At 46.2% G+C, this 14,283-nt stretch overlaps 1 protein-coding gene across 2 annotated transcripts in view; it reads right to left on the reverse strand.

The window, feature by feature from the left end:
• Positions 1-14,283, reverse strand: part of zfyve16 (zinc finger, FYVE domain containing 16) — a 38,616-nt gene that overhangs the window by 11,258 nt on the left and 13,075 nt on the right. For both annotated transcript variants that reach the window (XR_002062666.2, XM_019360719.2), the window contains exons 5-12: positions 4,587-4,763; positions 4,358-4,497; positions 3,560-3,776; positions 3,243-3,365; positions 1,486-1,641; positions 1,171-1,395; positions 529-611; positions 82-186 (exon numbers count right to left, since the gene is read on the reverse strand). Coding sequence is in view for 1 of the 2 variants with exons in the window: in XM_019360719.2 (XP_019216264.1) it covers positions 82-186; positions 529-611; positions 1,171-1,395; positions 1,486-1,641; positions 3,243-3,365; positions 3,560-3,776; positions 4,358-4,497; positions 4,587-4,763 (1,226 nt within the window). In the remaining variant the exon portion in view is untranslated. The remainder of the gene's footprint in view (positions 1-81; positions 187-528; positions 612-1,170; positions 1,396-1,485; positions 1,642-3,242; positions 3,366-3,559; positions 3,777-4,357; positions 4,498-4,586; positions 4,764-14,283) is intronic.

Raw genomic sequence — 14,283 nt, forward strand, 5'->3', positions numbered from 1 at the left:
GCATTATCAATGTTTATCTAAATCCTAACCAGAATCTGAACAAGTTTATTTTACAAAAATATTCCTTAAAGGAACTCTTACCTCACTGAAGCTACTTTTGGGAATGTCAATGTAGCTGTGGCCCATTTCCATGTGGATCCTCAGGCCCTCCACCACTGACAGGCTATACTGGTAGTTCCTTAGATCCTGGATGAGAACAGTTTATAGAATCTGAACTTATCAAAGTGTTCTAATCAATTTTTTTCAATTCTGCCATTAATCGGCGTCACAAAAGTGTCTATGACTGTTGTCCTAATAAAGTTTTTGTTTAAAAACCTTTCACCAAAAGCCCAATATAAAACAAATTAATTTTAAACTGTCAATCATCAAAATCAAAAAGAGACCTGTGAAATCTGCATTACTTAAAATGTGGCTTGAGTGGAGTTAAGAATTATGTGTAGTTTTAGCTCTAACAAAACTTTGCCAAGCTTCACAATTATAAATAAATCTTATTTTCTTTATTGCAAAATCTTATTTTCCACTACTTACAGCCAATAAATTCATAATGGTGTGTCCTGTCTCTCGATACACTGACTCCCGAAAACGGATACTTATCGGTGTGGTGGGATACGCTGAAAAACAAAAACATTATATGTAAATAAACCATAAATGCACGATATGTATCGCTTGTCCCCGTGTCTTTCTCCTAGAGCAGCCTATATGCTTACAGACAGTAATTTACAATGGTTTACTAATTTAACTTGTAGAGGGGTTTACCTTACAGTATAAAATGTCTTAGTGTGACTGCTTTTGTGATTTGAGCTATATAAATAAAACTGAATCGAATTGAACTGAACTAAAAAGTATAATCTATAAACGAATATATCACCATTTACAAATACAGTTTTGTCCAAAAGTCCAAAATCTAAATAAATTAAACTTACTATCAGGTATACTGGCAAAAAGTTAAAGATAAAATAAGCTCTTTACAAATGAGAAGGTGGAACTGGGGTATTTTTATTTACTCAGCTAACTGCTGAAACTAATCATCTTAACAATAATAATAAACTAATAACCGTAATGTTTCAGAAGAGCAGGTTTTTTCATTTTCAACAAATCAAAGTTTAAGATTACTATGTTTTAATATAAAATAACACTCAGTGTTGTCATGAGCAACAAAGATTTACATACAGTTGTATTCAGCTCCAAGACGCAAAAGCAGTCTCAGTGGAAAGACTTTGGCCCAGGGCACCTCCAGTTTCTGAATGAGCAGGCCAAACAAGAATGGCTGTGAAGGGAGAGTGAGGCCGTCTAGAGACTGGCAGGTGGGAGAGAAGAATACCATCCCAGCATGATCCTTACTGCCCAAGAAACTACTTGTAAAAGTCACATTATCCAGCTCCTCCACAAACCTGCCTGTAACACAAGATGATGATTCTGTTATCCTTTATAAGTGAAAGATGTAGTTATTAAAAGTTGCAAAGGCAGGCTGAAGGCAGGTATTACCTTTTTGGGCATCCTGGTAAATGCTGAGATATATGGTAAAAAGGTCTTTGGGAAGAGTTTTTTCTTGAGGCAAACACTCCAACAGAAATACTAACTCTTTCTGTCCCAGAGCCTGCAGCCCATTAGAGCCAAAACACCAGCATTCCCTGCCAGAGTCTGGAAGATAAAACACATAAGAGTTAATACATTGGAAGGCATGTGAGGGTTCAAAATATTTGAAAGATGAAATATGAGATACACTACCACTCAAAAGTTTGAACACACATTCTTGTTTAATGGTTTTTTTCTTTATTTCTACTGTTTTCTACATTACATACATACTAAAGACATCAAATATATGACGGAAGATAAATTTTGTAGCAAAAAATAATAATAAAAAAAGGATAAATAACTCTAAATATGTTTTATATTTTACATTCCTGAGAATAGCCACACTTTGCTTTGTTGACAGCGCTGCAAATCCTTGGCCTTCTCTCAATGAGTTTCATGATGTAGTCACCTGAAATGGTTTTCACTTCAAAGGTGTGCCTTGTCAGGTTCGTTTGTGGAATTTCTTGCCTTCTTAATGGGGTTAGTGCACAGCCGACAGTCCTATTTGACAATTTATATTATGGCATGAACCAGTCAGCTAAGTAAAGAGAAACGACAGTCCATCATTACAGTTTGGAAAATGGCTAAAACTTTGAATGTCTTGACGCATGCTCAATCATCCAGGTAAGTAGATCCCCAAAGGTTGATTTTGTTCATCTGGACGTATAATTTTCTACGTTCAGATGAACAGAATCAACCATTTGGGATAAAACTTTAAATCTGTCCCCAATTCCAGTCCCAAAAAACATCCAGCTCTACAACGAAACTAGCTCACATGACGACCGCCCCAAGAAAGGAAGACCAAGAGTCACCTCTACTGCTGTGGATAAATTCATCCGAGTCACCAGCCTCAGAAATTGCAAGTTAACAGAACCTCAGATTAGAGCCCAGATAACGTTCAAACACACCTCCAAGCTGTGTAAGGGCTATCTGACCAAGAAGGAGAGTTATGGAGTGCTGCGACAGATGGCCTGGCCTCCACAGTCACCTGATCTGAACCCAATGGAGATGGTTTGGGATGAGATGGATCACAGAGTGAAGGGAAAAGGGCCAACAAGTGCTGAGCATCTCTGGGAACTCCTTCAAGACTGCATAAAACCATTTCAGGTGACTACCTCATGAAACTCATGGAGAGAATGCCAAGACTGTGCAAAACAGTAATCAGAGCAAAGGATGACTATTTTGAAGAATCTAAAATATAAAACATGTTTTGAGTTATTTCACACTTTGTAGTTTACTACATAATTCTCCAAAAGTTGAATCTGTTCATCTGGACGTAGCGTTTTGTGGGAGAAACGTTTCGTCACTCATCCAAGTGACTTCTTCAGTCTCAGCTGACTGCAGGTTTCCCCAAACCTTATAAACAGTACATTTGCATAATGACTGAAACCAGCCCACTGAAGGAACAATGGGCTGTGAGGTCAGTTCCTTAATCATAATTATGCAAATTCCCATGACCATTGATCAACAATCACTGACCAAAACCCACTGATTAACAGAACACTGATCAATGGCCATGAGTACCATTCACAGAGAGTTGGGGAAAGGCTGCAATCACAGCATTGTAAGATGGCGAAAGATGTACCCTTAGGCCCCCTCCTCGATTCAGAGATGAATCGAGATGAATACTACATAATTCCATATTTGTTCATTCATATTTCACTTACATGTCACCAGTTTGACATTGACTAGCAGGTTGGCATTAAGAATAAATGTCAGAGGACGTGGTCCGCCTTCTTCTAGTAAGTGCAGAATCTGACATGGAGCAGGATTCTCCTCAACTAAAACATCTAAACAGAAAACACAGCAGAGCGATTATTAAAGTATTTCACATAAAAGCCAGTGTGAGACTTACATTTGACTCTGATCCAAGCACAACAGGAAAGCATAAGCAGAGACTAGCTTTAACAAAATGAGATTTCAACCTCAAGTCCCTGTTCCAAATGTGCAAAAATAAACCAAGAGATTCATGTCTAAAACACACCTCCTCCTTCGTCCTCTCCAGTGGCAATGAGCAGTGGAGGCAGCTCGTCTTCATTGTCTGGCAGCAGACTGGGAAAACTGTTCACTGAAGAACCAATTCCACAAAGCAACGCAAAATCCCAGGGTCCAGACACTGGGCGGCAAACTACCTCTGCTGCCACAGCAGCCTCAGGGGAAGATGCACTATTAACTCCGGTCTCTGCCCCAGGTAAGCCAGGCTGAAATAAGAATGTCACTTCATGTAATACCATCTTCAATGGACTCATTTTTATTGTAATTGTCTATTTTAGTGTAGCAGTACTAGAAAATGCCAGGTTGCCAAGTGGCACATAAATCAGCTGCTTCTCAACAGTTTCTCATCATGTGTATGAACTTCAACTCAACCATGTTGGACTGCAGCTGGCAGCACTTGTTTTCACTTTATGAAAGAGTTTCTAGGACCTCTGGCCCTGATATTTGACATGGATATATGGAGCAGTGCCAGCGACCTTAGCTGTAGTTCAATACATTGGGATTGGAGTCTGTCGGACCACAGAATGAGAAACGCAAGTTATCCGGGACTAGTTGGTCAGTAGTGACTGAACTTTCAAGACAGATAGACATGTTGACTATTATACTGACTGTTAAATGAGTGTAGGTATTTACAATGTATTTATACCAAGCCTGGTGAAGCCTGGTAATTACCTTAAAAGCGTTTTTGATAAAAAACAAGGGATCAGTAATTTGAGGCATTTGTTGAGTTATAAAGTTTTAAAAAGGTGGGACCCTGATAGATGAGCTATGAGGATGATTGCCTTACTGTTGTCTCATCTGGGGTGACACCACTGAACTCTTGGGAGCTCCTGCGGCTCATCACAGACAGCTTGGCGGTGTCTGCCACCTCTCCATTGGGTAAGATACCATCAGCAAACCACACGCGCTTTTGCTCACGAGGACAACCTGATAACACAGAAAAAGGGAGTGTCTTCAGGGGTACAGTTAAGGAAAACAAGTGAAAGGTAAAGCAGACTGTGTAAGAATAATCTTACCGTCATTGCTTGGGTGTTTAAGAACAGACACAGGCACCATGACAGTAGGTGGTGGGGAGTTTAGAGTACCAGCAGCACGGGCCTGCTGTAAAGGGGGGATTGTGCTGCAGTATTCAGATGGGACATTTGGGTTTGGGCTAGGACCTGTAGGACTCATCATCCGTTCCAGAGCCTGGGCTACAACAGAAGGATGCAGTTAGAAGCATGTTCATTTGGTTTTTTTAAAGGTGTTAACTCGAGTCTAAAAAGCTAGTTACCTGACTCATTTACATGTAGAGACTAGTTTCTTGAATATGAATGTCTGAAAAATGTCTGTGAAATGGTGGCAATCTAATCTGAGGCTTTATTTAGATTTTCAAGTCCTCTTCAGAGTAAACTAAACTTCAGTGGTCAAATGATTTTTCGTTATTAAAGTTTATTGTATTTCTGGAGAACTAATTAAATTTTGTGCCTTTTGAAACATGCTGGTTTTAGTAGTAAGGCACAACTTTTCTTTTAAATGCAATCCAGCAACTGCTTGCAGTTGGAGCATACATTTTTCCCCAAGTGTCTACAGGTTTGTGTGACTAAGGCCTATAAGGCCCACTCTGCCTAAATTTGTCCCCTGCTACTAAGAACCAGGGTATTTCTTTTTCCTTTAAAAAAAAATCTACAATTGTTAGTTAATGGTTGTTACAAAAATTAAAACAACATAAAAAAAACATACAGAAGATAAAAGGGGGGACATGTCTATTGCAATGGCTACAAGATTGTGAATAATTTTCCTGTAATTAATAAGTTGTGTTTAGAAAGTGCTAGTGGTGGAGAACAAAGGAGAGCACTGCAACATATTATTATAGCTATATTTCATTGGTTTAATTAAAAAGGACTTCCACTTTCTGCGGTTCTGTTACAGATTTGGAAAATAAGTGAGGACACTGGAGAAGGACAAAAAAAATAGACAAGCATCTCTAAGTAAGTCTCTAAGTAAGTTTCTTCAGAGAAGCCTGTTGAAACAAAGCTGGACAGTATATTAGCAGTATCTGACCAATAATGGACTAACACAGACATATATCTAAATGCGTTTAAATATTGAATTTGTCATGTATATGATATTCACACAGACTTCCACTGCAGGATTTTTAATTTAAAAAAAATTTCTGACAAATAACAAATTAGTTCTCTTACAGATGGACACCGACTCCATTGTCCTGGACTGCAGCTGGTAGCCCTCATTCTGTTCTGCTGCCTCGGTGATTCTGTCGTTATGGAACATGGAACATGAACCACTCTCCACCTGCTCCACATTCCCTTTAGCGTGGCTCTCTAGCTATCATTATCAGCTGCAGTCCAAGATGGTGGAGTTGGAGTCCCTCTTAATGCAGCAGAAGCAGGTGAATGATACAGAAGAGTGCCGCTACATGTTTCCTCTAGCTCACTGACTGATCTCTTCTCTTGCTCTTGGCGAAGGCGGTCGCACTTTTTTTTCCTCCTCCTCTCTTCTCCCTTAGCTTCCCTGCTTAGCCTCTTGTGTCCTTGTCTAGTCTCGTGTTTTTTGTATTACTTTTCCCTGGAACACTCTCTCACAGTCTGTTCTCTAAAACCTAAAAGAGGAATTATGGATTTGATCAACTGGTCTCTGAATGCGATTGACACCCCTTCAACGAGAAGTCTGGGCTCGGGTGAGCCTGAGTGCTAAAGATATCTACCTATTCGGAACCATGATAACAGGGTTCTTGCTGATCGGAGCTGGCTTGGCCCTGGCTTATCGAAGAATTAAGGAAGCGGAACTGGCTGTTCAAAGGCTGCCCGCTGGGATTGAAACGATAGGACAAGGCGTGAGTTTCTCAAAATCTGTCATTGAGTGCAGCACGGATGAGATCTTGGAGAACCGCACGGCTGCCGTGAATACTCAGAACAAGACCTCTGAGTGCAAACTGATTACATCTGGAGGGGCTCGCTCGGAATAACACCTCTGGGCACAAATTGATCACATCTTGGGAAGCGCACCGCGGTCGTGAGTTCTCAGAATCGGCTCTTTGACCACAAGAATGACAACACCACGGAACGTAAGTTTGGATAACATCATAGAAAGCTCACGGCTCTCCAACGGGGGATTGAGAGACCAGTGTTGGACTGTTAGAACAGCTTTGAAATTCTTATGAGTTGTTCGCACTAAAGTAAAAACCATCATCATTTCATGCGGAGACCCCTTAGGCGCCAGCTGCGGTCTCAAGGCTGGAGCTGTACAACAACACCCTGATTACAGACTGTGTTTAGACTGTTCTTCCCATTCTATGCAAGGCCACCTGGGTTGGCTGGAAGACTGTTTACTTAGCCTGGCAGGGCGAAGGACACTGTCTCAGCTGAACTCTGGACATACACACACACACGCACACAGACATATACACATGCAGATATACACTCATCCCCCCTCCCCTTCCAAACCCCTTCGATGCTTATTCCCTTCCGATGCCGACGGTGGATCATGGAGACCAGCGCATAGGCTGCAGGCCCGGATGTACTGTCTACATTGGATGTCTCTTACCCTTTACCCATCCCTGTTGCTTGTCATGTGTTTCTTTGGTGTATTAAGAGGTTTTTTTCATGTGCTATGTGCAGAGGTGTTCCCTTTCAGTCGATTCACTCGGTACAACACATAAGTATGGGATATCACGCCCTCGCGTGTCCTGGCTGAAGAAACCTTTATTCACGCCTTTAAGGCAGATGACGTGTGATGACACGCGCACGGCCCCGCCTGCACATATAGCCGCTGTCATCACAGTCATCCCTCAGTTCTTACGCTCTTCACCTCGCTGAGAACACCTCTGCTGAGTTGGGCTAGCTAGCTGCTGCTAGTTAGCGCCGTTGTCTGCCGACTTGAACTTAGCTTAACTGCCCCTGTTGGTGTTAGCCTCCACCGCCCAGTTGGTGTGTAGGCTGCCCGCGGAGCGCTAATTTCAAGTTTTTCCTGTGCAGCGTTTCGCTTTGCGTTTTGGAATGGACTCCAAACCGAAGCGAGCAAAGCAGAAATCTTCGGTTCGCCCCTGTCCTCAGGGATGTGGTTTCTGTTTGCACGACAGCGACCAGCACGATGCCTGCCCTGTCTGCCTGGGGATCGTCCACGCTAGGAGAGCGTTGACGGAGCCCGAAGCCTGTGCGTTTTGTCGCCAGCTCCGGCGCTCGACCCTGGAAAGACGGGTGACGTTTGTGGAAAAAGTGCTGGGACGCTCGGCTGTCGCACGGCATGACCCTCTCCTTTCTGAGTCTGGAGCCCCGGCTTCGTCCGAGTCCGAAGACGAGGATTTTCCGGTCGATGTCCCCGCAATTAGCTGGGCTGACCACATGGAATATGTTGACGGGTTAGCCGATGACGAGCCGGAACCATGCAGGAGCGCTGACGGGCTTCAGCCTGGGTTGAAGCCCGCCAGCGCTCCCCAGGAAGACGATGACGTGCTGGACATCGGCCTGGACATCCATGGTTTGTCGGAGGATGAGCAGGAGAGCTCATTGTCGGGCCAATGTGCCGCCGCTGCTGCGCCGGTCGGCCACGATGACACCTCTCTTTTCTCCCTGTTTCGCCGTGCTGCTGAGAAGCTGCAGGTGGACTGGCCCTCTCCTCCGCCAGCTCAGAAGCCGTCGCGGTTCGCGGGTTTTTTCCTCCCACCGGAGCCCGCAACGGCCAAAAACTGCCTTCCCATGTTCCCAGACTTTCTCTGCGAGCTAACAGCATCATGGGACAAACCTCTGTCTACCCGCGTCACTGTGCCCGGCTATGGACAGTACATGGAATTGGACGGCGCCGAGGGGGCTGGCTTAGCTAACCCACCCCCTATGGAGCCGTCTCTGGCTGCTTATCTGGCCCCGTCCCATAACCATGGTGTCGGCGGCCCCGCAACTCTGCCGTCCAAGCACTGCAGATTCTCTGCTTCGCAGCTGGAGAAGATTTATCGGGCTCAGGCCGGCACTGCTCGCGCCATGAGCTCCGTCACCATGCTCCAGACGTACCAGGCAATGTGCCTGGCGGAGCTCGGATCGCTGGTTCCTGATGACAGCCCGCTGGCACCTCTTCTTAACGAGGTCAGAGTCGCCACAGATTACATCCTCCGTGCGTCTCGCTGTGCAGCGCTCTCCCTGGGCAGAGGGACGGCTTCGACAGTAGTGGCGCAGAGGCACCTGTGGCTGACCCTCTCTGACGTCCCGGATAGGGACAGAGCTGTATATCTGGACGCACCAGTGTCTGCGGCTGGGTTATTCGGACATTCACTTGAAGCCATTCAGGCTAGATTCGATCTGAGGAAGAAGCAGACGGAAGCTCTGCGCGACATCATCCCCAGACGTCAGCCCAAGCCCAAGCCCGCAGCTAGCTCTCACAGGCCCGCCGCTCCTCTGCCGACTGGCAAGAGACCGGCGCCCACTGCTGAAGTGGGTGTGCCGCCAGTGAGAGCACATCCTCCGGCCCGAGCTCCACGCCAGTCGGCCTGGAGCAAAGGCCCACCCTCGGGCCCCCGGCGGGACCCGACGCCCAGGAGGAAGAAGCCTCAGCCCTCCTAGCTGTGGTTTCGAGTGGAGAAGGGGTCCAGCAGCAGGGAGACGCTGCTTTTACCCCTCTGTTGCCGCACAAGAGGTGCCGCTTAAGTTCTGTTCAGGTTGTCAGCCCCAGAAGGCGCTGCACTTTCCTAACACTGTCTCCCAAGCACAAAACCCCTGCACACAAAATGCCTCAGGTGACTCCCTGTTCAGGTGTGTTAAATGTTCAGGTGACCACATCGAGTGTTCCCGCTGTTTTTCATTGTTGTGCCCCAGAAAAGGTGCCTCCAACAAAATGTATGAATGTACATGTTTCCATGTTACAATCAATAAAGAGTGTTGTTTATTCTCAAACAATCACAAATGCTCAGCCTGCAGGCAGAATGAGCCAGGTCAGGCAGGTGATGCAGTCCCCTGCAGACACACTGGGGGGCGACAACGCCCCGCCGACGGTGCTGCAGGTCAGCCGGCTGGCTGCTCACTTCCCTCAGTGGCGCGCTTGCGCCCCCTCTCCGTGGGTGCTGCGAACCGTTGCCATGGGTTACCGGTTGCAGTTCCGGGTCAAGCCGCCGTCGTAAACACGACTGTCAACACCGAGGCGGCCATGATACTCAGAGAGGAAATAAAGGCGCTATTGCAGAAAAGAGCAATACGAGTGGTCCCCGCTTCGGAGACAGACAAAGGTTGGTACAGCCGTTATTTTGTTGTTCCGAAAAAAGGGGGAGGGCTTCGTCCCATCCTCGACCTGCGAGTCTTGAACACGTGTCTACGAACGTACAGGTTCAAGATGCTAACACTCAGACAGCTCTTGAGTGCAGTCGGCCCGGGAGATTGGTTCGCGACAATCGATCTAACAGATGCTTATTTTCATGTGGCTATACACCCGAAACACAGGCAGTTTCTGAGGTTTGCATTCGAGGGCGTAGCCTACGAATACCTTGTGCTGCCGTTCGGGCTGTCGCTCGCTCCTCGCACCTTTACGAAATGTGCCGAGGCAGCGCTAGCGCCCCTCAGAGAGAGAGGCATCCGCATCTTAGCCTACCTAGACGACTGGGCTCTCGTAGCTTGCTCCAGAGAGCAGGCGGAGACACAGCTGTCACTGGTTCTGTCACACATTCAGACACTGGGGTTCTCTGTGAACTTTCAAAAGAGCTCGCTCATCCCGAGTCAGCAGATTTCTTTCCTCGGTTTGGAAATATGCTCGCTTTCCAGCCGCGCACGTTTGTCGGAGCACAGAGTGGCCGCGTTTCATCGCTGCCTCGCTCAGTTTCAGCTGGGACGCAGACTGCGTTTCCAGACGATATTAAGCTTGTTGGGCATGATGGCGTCTATGATCGCTGTAGTGCCACTTGGACTGTTAAAAATGAGAGCGTTTCAACGCTGGACTCTCTCTCACCGTTTGTGTGCATCGCGTCACCTCCGGAGGAGGCTGCCGGTAACCGCGTCTTGCATGCTAGCTCTCCGTCCTTGGAGGGAGCCCAGGCTGCTGCATCAGGGCTCTCGGATTGGGAGGGTGTTGTTTCGCAAGGTGGTGTCCACAGATGCTTCCCTAAGAGGATGGGGAGCGCTGTGCGAGGGTGCATCAGTGAGAGGGATCTGGTCCGCAGCTCAGCGCCAGCTGCACATCAACCACTTAGAGCTGTTAGCAGTGTTCTTAGCTCTAAAGCATTTCCGTCCAGTCCTGGAGGGCCAGCAGGTCTTAGTCAGGACGGACAATTCAACAGTGGTGTCTTACATAAACAGGCAGGGAGGAACACGCTCTCTTCCCCTGTTGAAGCAGTCTCGCTCGCTGCTGCTATGGTGCAGTGTTCATTTTCTGTCTCTGAGAGCCACCCATGTCCTGGGCCACCCGAACCTGGGGCCGGACCTTCTCTCCAGGGGGGTCCTCTGGTGAGAGAATGGAGGTTACACCCTTTAATAGTGGCTCAGATTTGGGATCTATTTGGCAAGGCGCAAATAGATCTTTTTGCTTCCAGGGTAAATACTCACTGCCCCCTGTTCTTCTCCATAATCGACCACGATGCACCCTTGGGCTTGGACGCGCTAGCGCACCAATGGCCAGACGTGCTCCTGTATGCATTTCCCCCAGTGGAAATGATATCTCCAGTTCCAGAGCGAGTGCGTCAGCATTCCCTCTCTCTGATTCTAGTGGCCCCTTGGTGGCCCACAGGGTCGTGGTATGCAGAGATAATCATTCTGCTAGCAGCGAGTCCTTGGCAGCTTCCTCTCCGCAGGGATCTCCTCTCTCAGGCGGGAGGAGAAGTGTTTCATCCGCGCCCAGATCTATGGCGCCTTCATGCTTACCTGCTGAGAGGTTAAACTTGATTGCTAAGGGTTTGCCACCTAGTGTTATCGCGACAATTCAGAGCGCTAGGGCCTCATCTACTAGAGGCTTGTACACTTACAAATGGCGAGCCTTCGAGCAATGGTGCCAGGACCGCCACACTCTCCCATTTCAGTGCTCTATTGTGGATGTTTTGACATTCCTGCAGGAGCTGCTGGATAAGGGCCTTTCATTTTCGACAATTAAGGTTTATTTAGCAGCTATATCTGCTTGTCATATTGGCTTTGACGGGGTGACACCAGGTGCACATCCCCTCGCCATACGTTTTCTGAAAGGAGTTCGCCGGCTGAGGCCTGTGCTTAAGTCCAGTGTCCCTGCTTGGGACTTGTCTTTGGTGCTGGAGGCCCTTTGTAGCCCCCCGTTTGAACCCATTGAGTCTGTGAATATGAAATTTCTTTCATATAAGACTACATTACTTCTCGCTTTGGCTTTGACAAAGCGAGTGGGTGACCTTCATGCGCTGTCTGTGCATCCCTCCTGCACACAGTTCTCTTCTGATGGCCACAAGGTCGTATTGCGTCCAAATGCTGCCTATTTTCCCAAGATCATGCCTGCATCTTATAGCTCAATGGAGTTTGAGTTGCTGAGCTTTTGCTCCCCTCCTTTTGCATCTGAGGAGCAGAGGAGGATGCATTCTCTTTGTCCAGTGCGTGTGCTACGCACCTACATTGTGCGGCAGCTAGTTGGGCATCACCGCACACTTTTGTGCGGTTTTATCGGTTGGACGTTACAGCCCCTTCGGTGGCTCATGCTGTCCTTTCTGCTGGGTCTACCACTCACTAAGGATGTGGTAGTCCGATTCCGGTTCGGTGGCTGCTCTGCGGGGCGTGTATATATGTCCCATACTTATGTGTTGTACCGAGTGAATCGACTGAAAGGGAACGAATAGTTATGTCTATAACTTCTGTTCCCTGAAGGAGAGGAACGAGGTACAACACAAGGTGGCCCCACTGAGCAGTTGGCTCGGTGAAGAGCGGCTATCGAACTGAGGGATGACTGTGATGACAGCGGCTATATGTGCAGGCGGGGCCGTGCGCGTGTCATCACACGTCATCTGCCTTAAAGGCGTGAATAAAGGTTTCTTCAGCCAGGACACGCGAGGGCGTGATATCCCATACTTATGTGTTGTACCTCGTTCCTCTCCTTCAGGGAACAGAAGTTATAGACATAACTATTCGTTTTTTTCTGTTCTCAAACTGATCTCCCTGTTGGAGCTCAGTCTGGGGGGAGTTATTTTTTTCTCCTTATCTTTCCTCATGTTGTGCTTTTCCATGTTATACCCCTCTGACCTGTCTTCCCCATGTGATGTTTGTGTAATGTATGTATGGTCGGATGGGTAAGACGGCGCTGGCACAGCTGGCAGCCTTAACCCAATTTCCCTCGGGATGAATAAAGTATAATCAATCAATCAATCAATCAATCAATCAATCAAAAGAATAATACTGGTGGCAGCCAGTGGTACCCTTACGGCGATACACCGATGGTATCAGTTTCAAAATCCTACGTTCTCAAATTATAACATTCACAAGACGTTCACAAAATGACCTTTATCCTTGATCTTGAGGTCAATTTTTAGTAGGTACACTTATATATACACACGTATAAATTTGAAACTCCTTCTTGCCTTGTTATCAAGTTTCTGTATTCATAAATTTCAGTGTTGGAGTGTAGGACTGTAGCCTACATCAGCATAACAACAGCTTTTCTAAAGCGGTTCCAGTTGGATATTGGTTTAGTCCCCAACATTGCTATAAGATGAGTTATTACTTTCAGGAAAACTGGCTATAATGGAGAGGCTTTCAGAGCAGCTTTTCTCAGCGCTGCTGATCGAGCAATTATGTCATATTATATTGATTAAGTATCATATAGCTTTACTTATCCAGTATGTAATGACAGCAACAACAATGTCGCTTTCAAAAACACAGGAATGCAACCACAGCAGATTGAAACATTACAAAGATATGTTTATTTAGAACCTTGTTTCTATATTTTCTTTTAAGTAATTCAATTAGTATCAATACAAGAACAGTTATTCACCTTGCTGTGCAAGGAAAGGATGACATGGCAGAAAAAAAGTCAACCAAGGCTTAAGGCTATTTACTGACCCCATTTTCAGTGCAAATGTAACATAACCAAATATATTACTTAAAATGGAGAAAAAACACTGATTTGCAATATAGGCACACATTCTAAACTCAAACAATCCAGCACAGCAGCAGTACAAAGTTACCAACATTTTATTCATTACAAGTAAGAAGCATCTTACCTCATCATCTCCTCCTCAACTAAAACACAATTAATCCACATTATTACAAATCTCTCTCGCCAACTGACATCAGACCAGTCCTCATAGCTTTTCTGAAGCGACTCCTCTTGTAAATAATAACAGGCTATTAGCTGTAGGCTGAGGTGTATGCAGTATGCCTCGTATACTGATGTCAGTGAGGGAGAGGAAAGCAAGAGAGGGGAGGAGCTGCGTGAGGGAGAGAAGAGAAGGATTGCAACACACTGCCCGAGCATCCAAAAGCCACTAAAGTGGACCATCTCCTCCTTAATTTAGACAGCATGTGAGCATCACATGTCCACTGCACTCGGTGGTCGTGTACTACATAGACTCACAAGCTCAAGGACAAGTAATAGTGTCCTGTTATCACTTTCCTCTGCATTCAACTCCGATCTTCCATCTCTCCATATCACTGCTGCAGTCCAGCTAAAAAAAAAGGCGCCTATTTCCATGTCTGTTATTGTTACCAAGATGGTGAGCTCAGGGAGAGTTAAAGAAAATGTTTTTCCCAGTCTCCAAAACAGCATCACTTAATCCTGTAATCACCATTAAACCTTTAC

This window comes from Oreochromis niloticus, linkage group LG7 (assembly GCF_001858045.2).
Source record: "Oreochromis niloticus isolate F11D_XX linkage group LG7, O_niloticus_UMD_NMBU, whole genome shotgun sequence".
In the NCBI taxonomy this organism is placed as follows: domain Eukaryota; kingdom Metazoa; phylum Chordata; class Actinopteri; order Cichliformes; family Cichlidae; genus Oreochromis; species Oreochromis niloticus.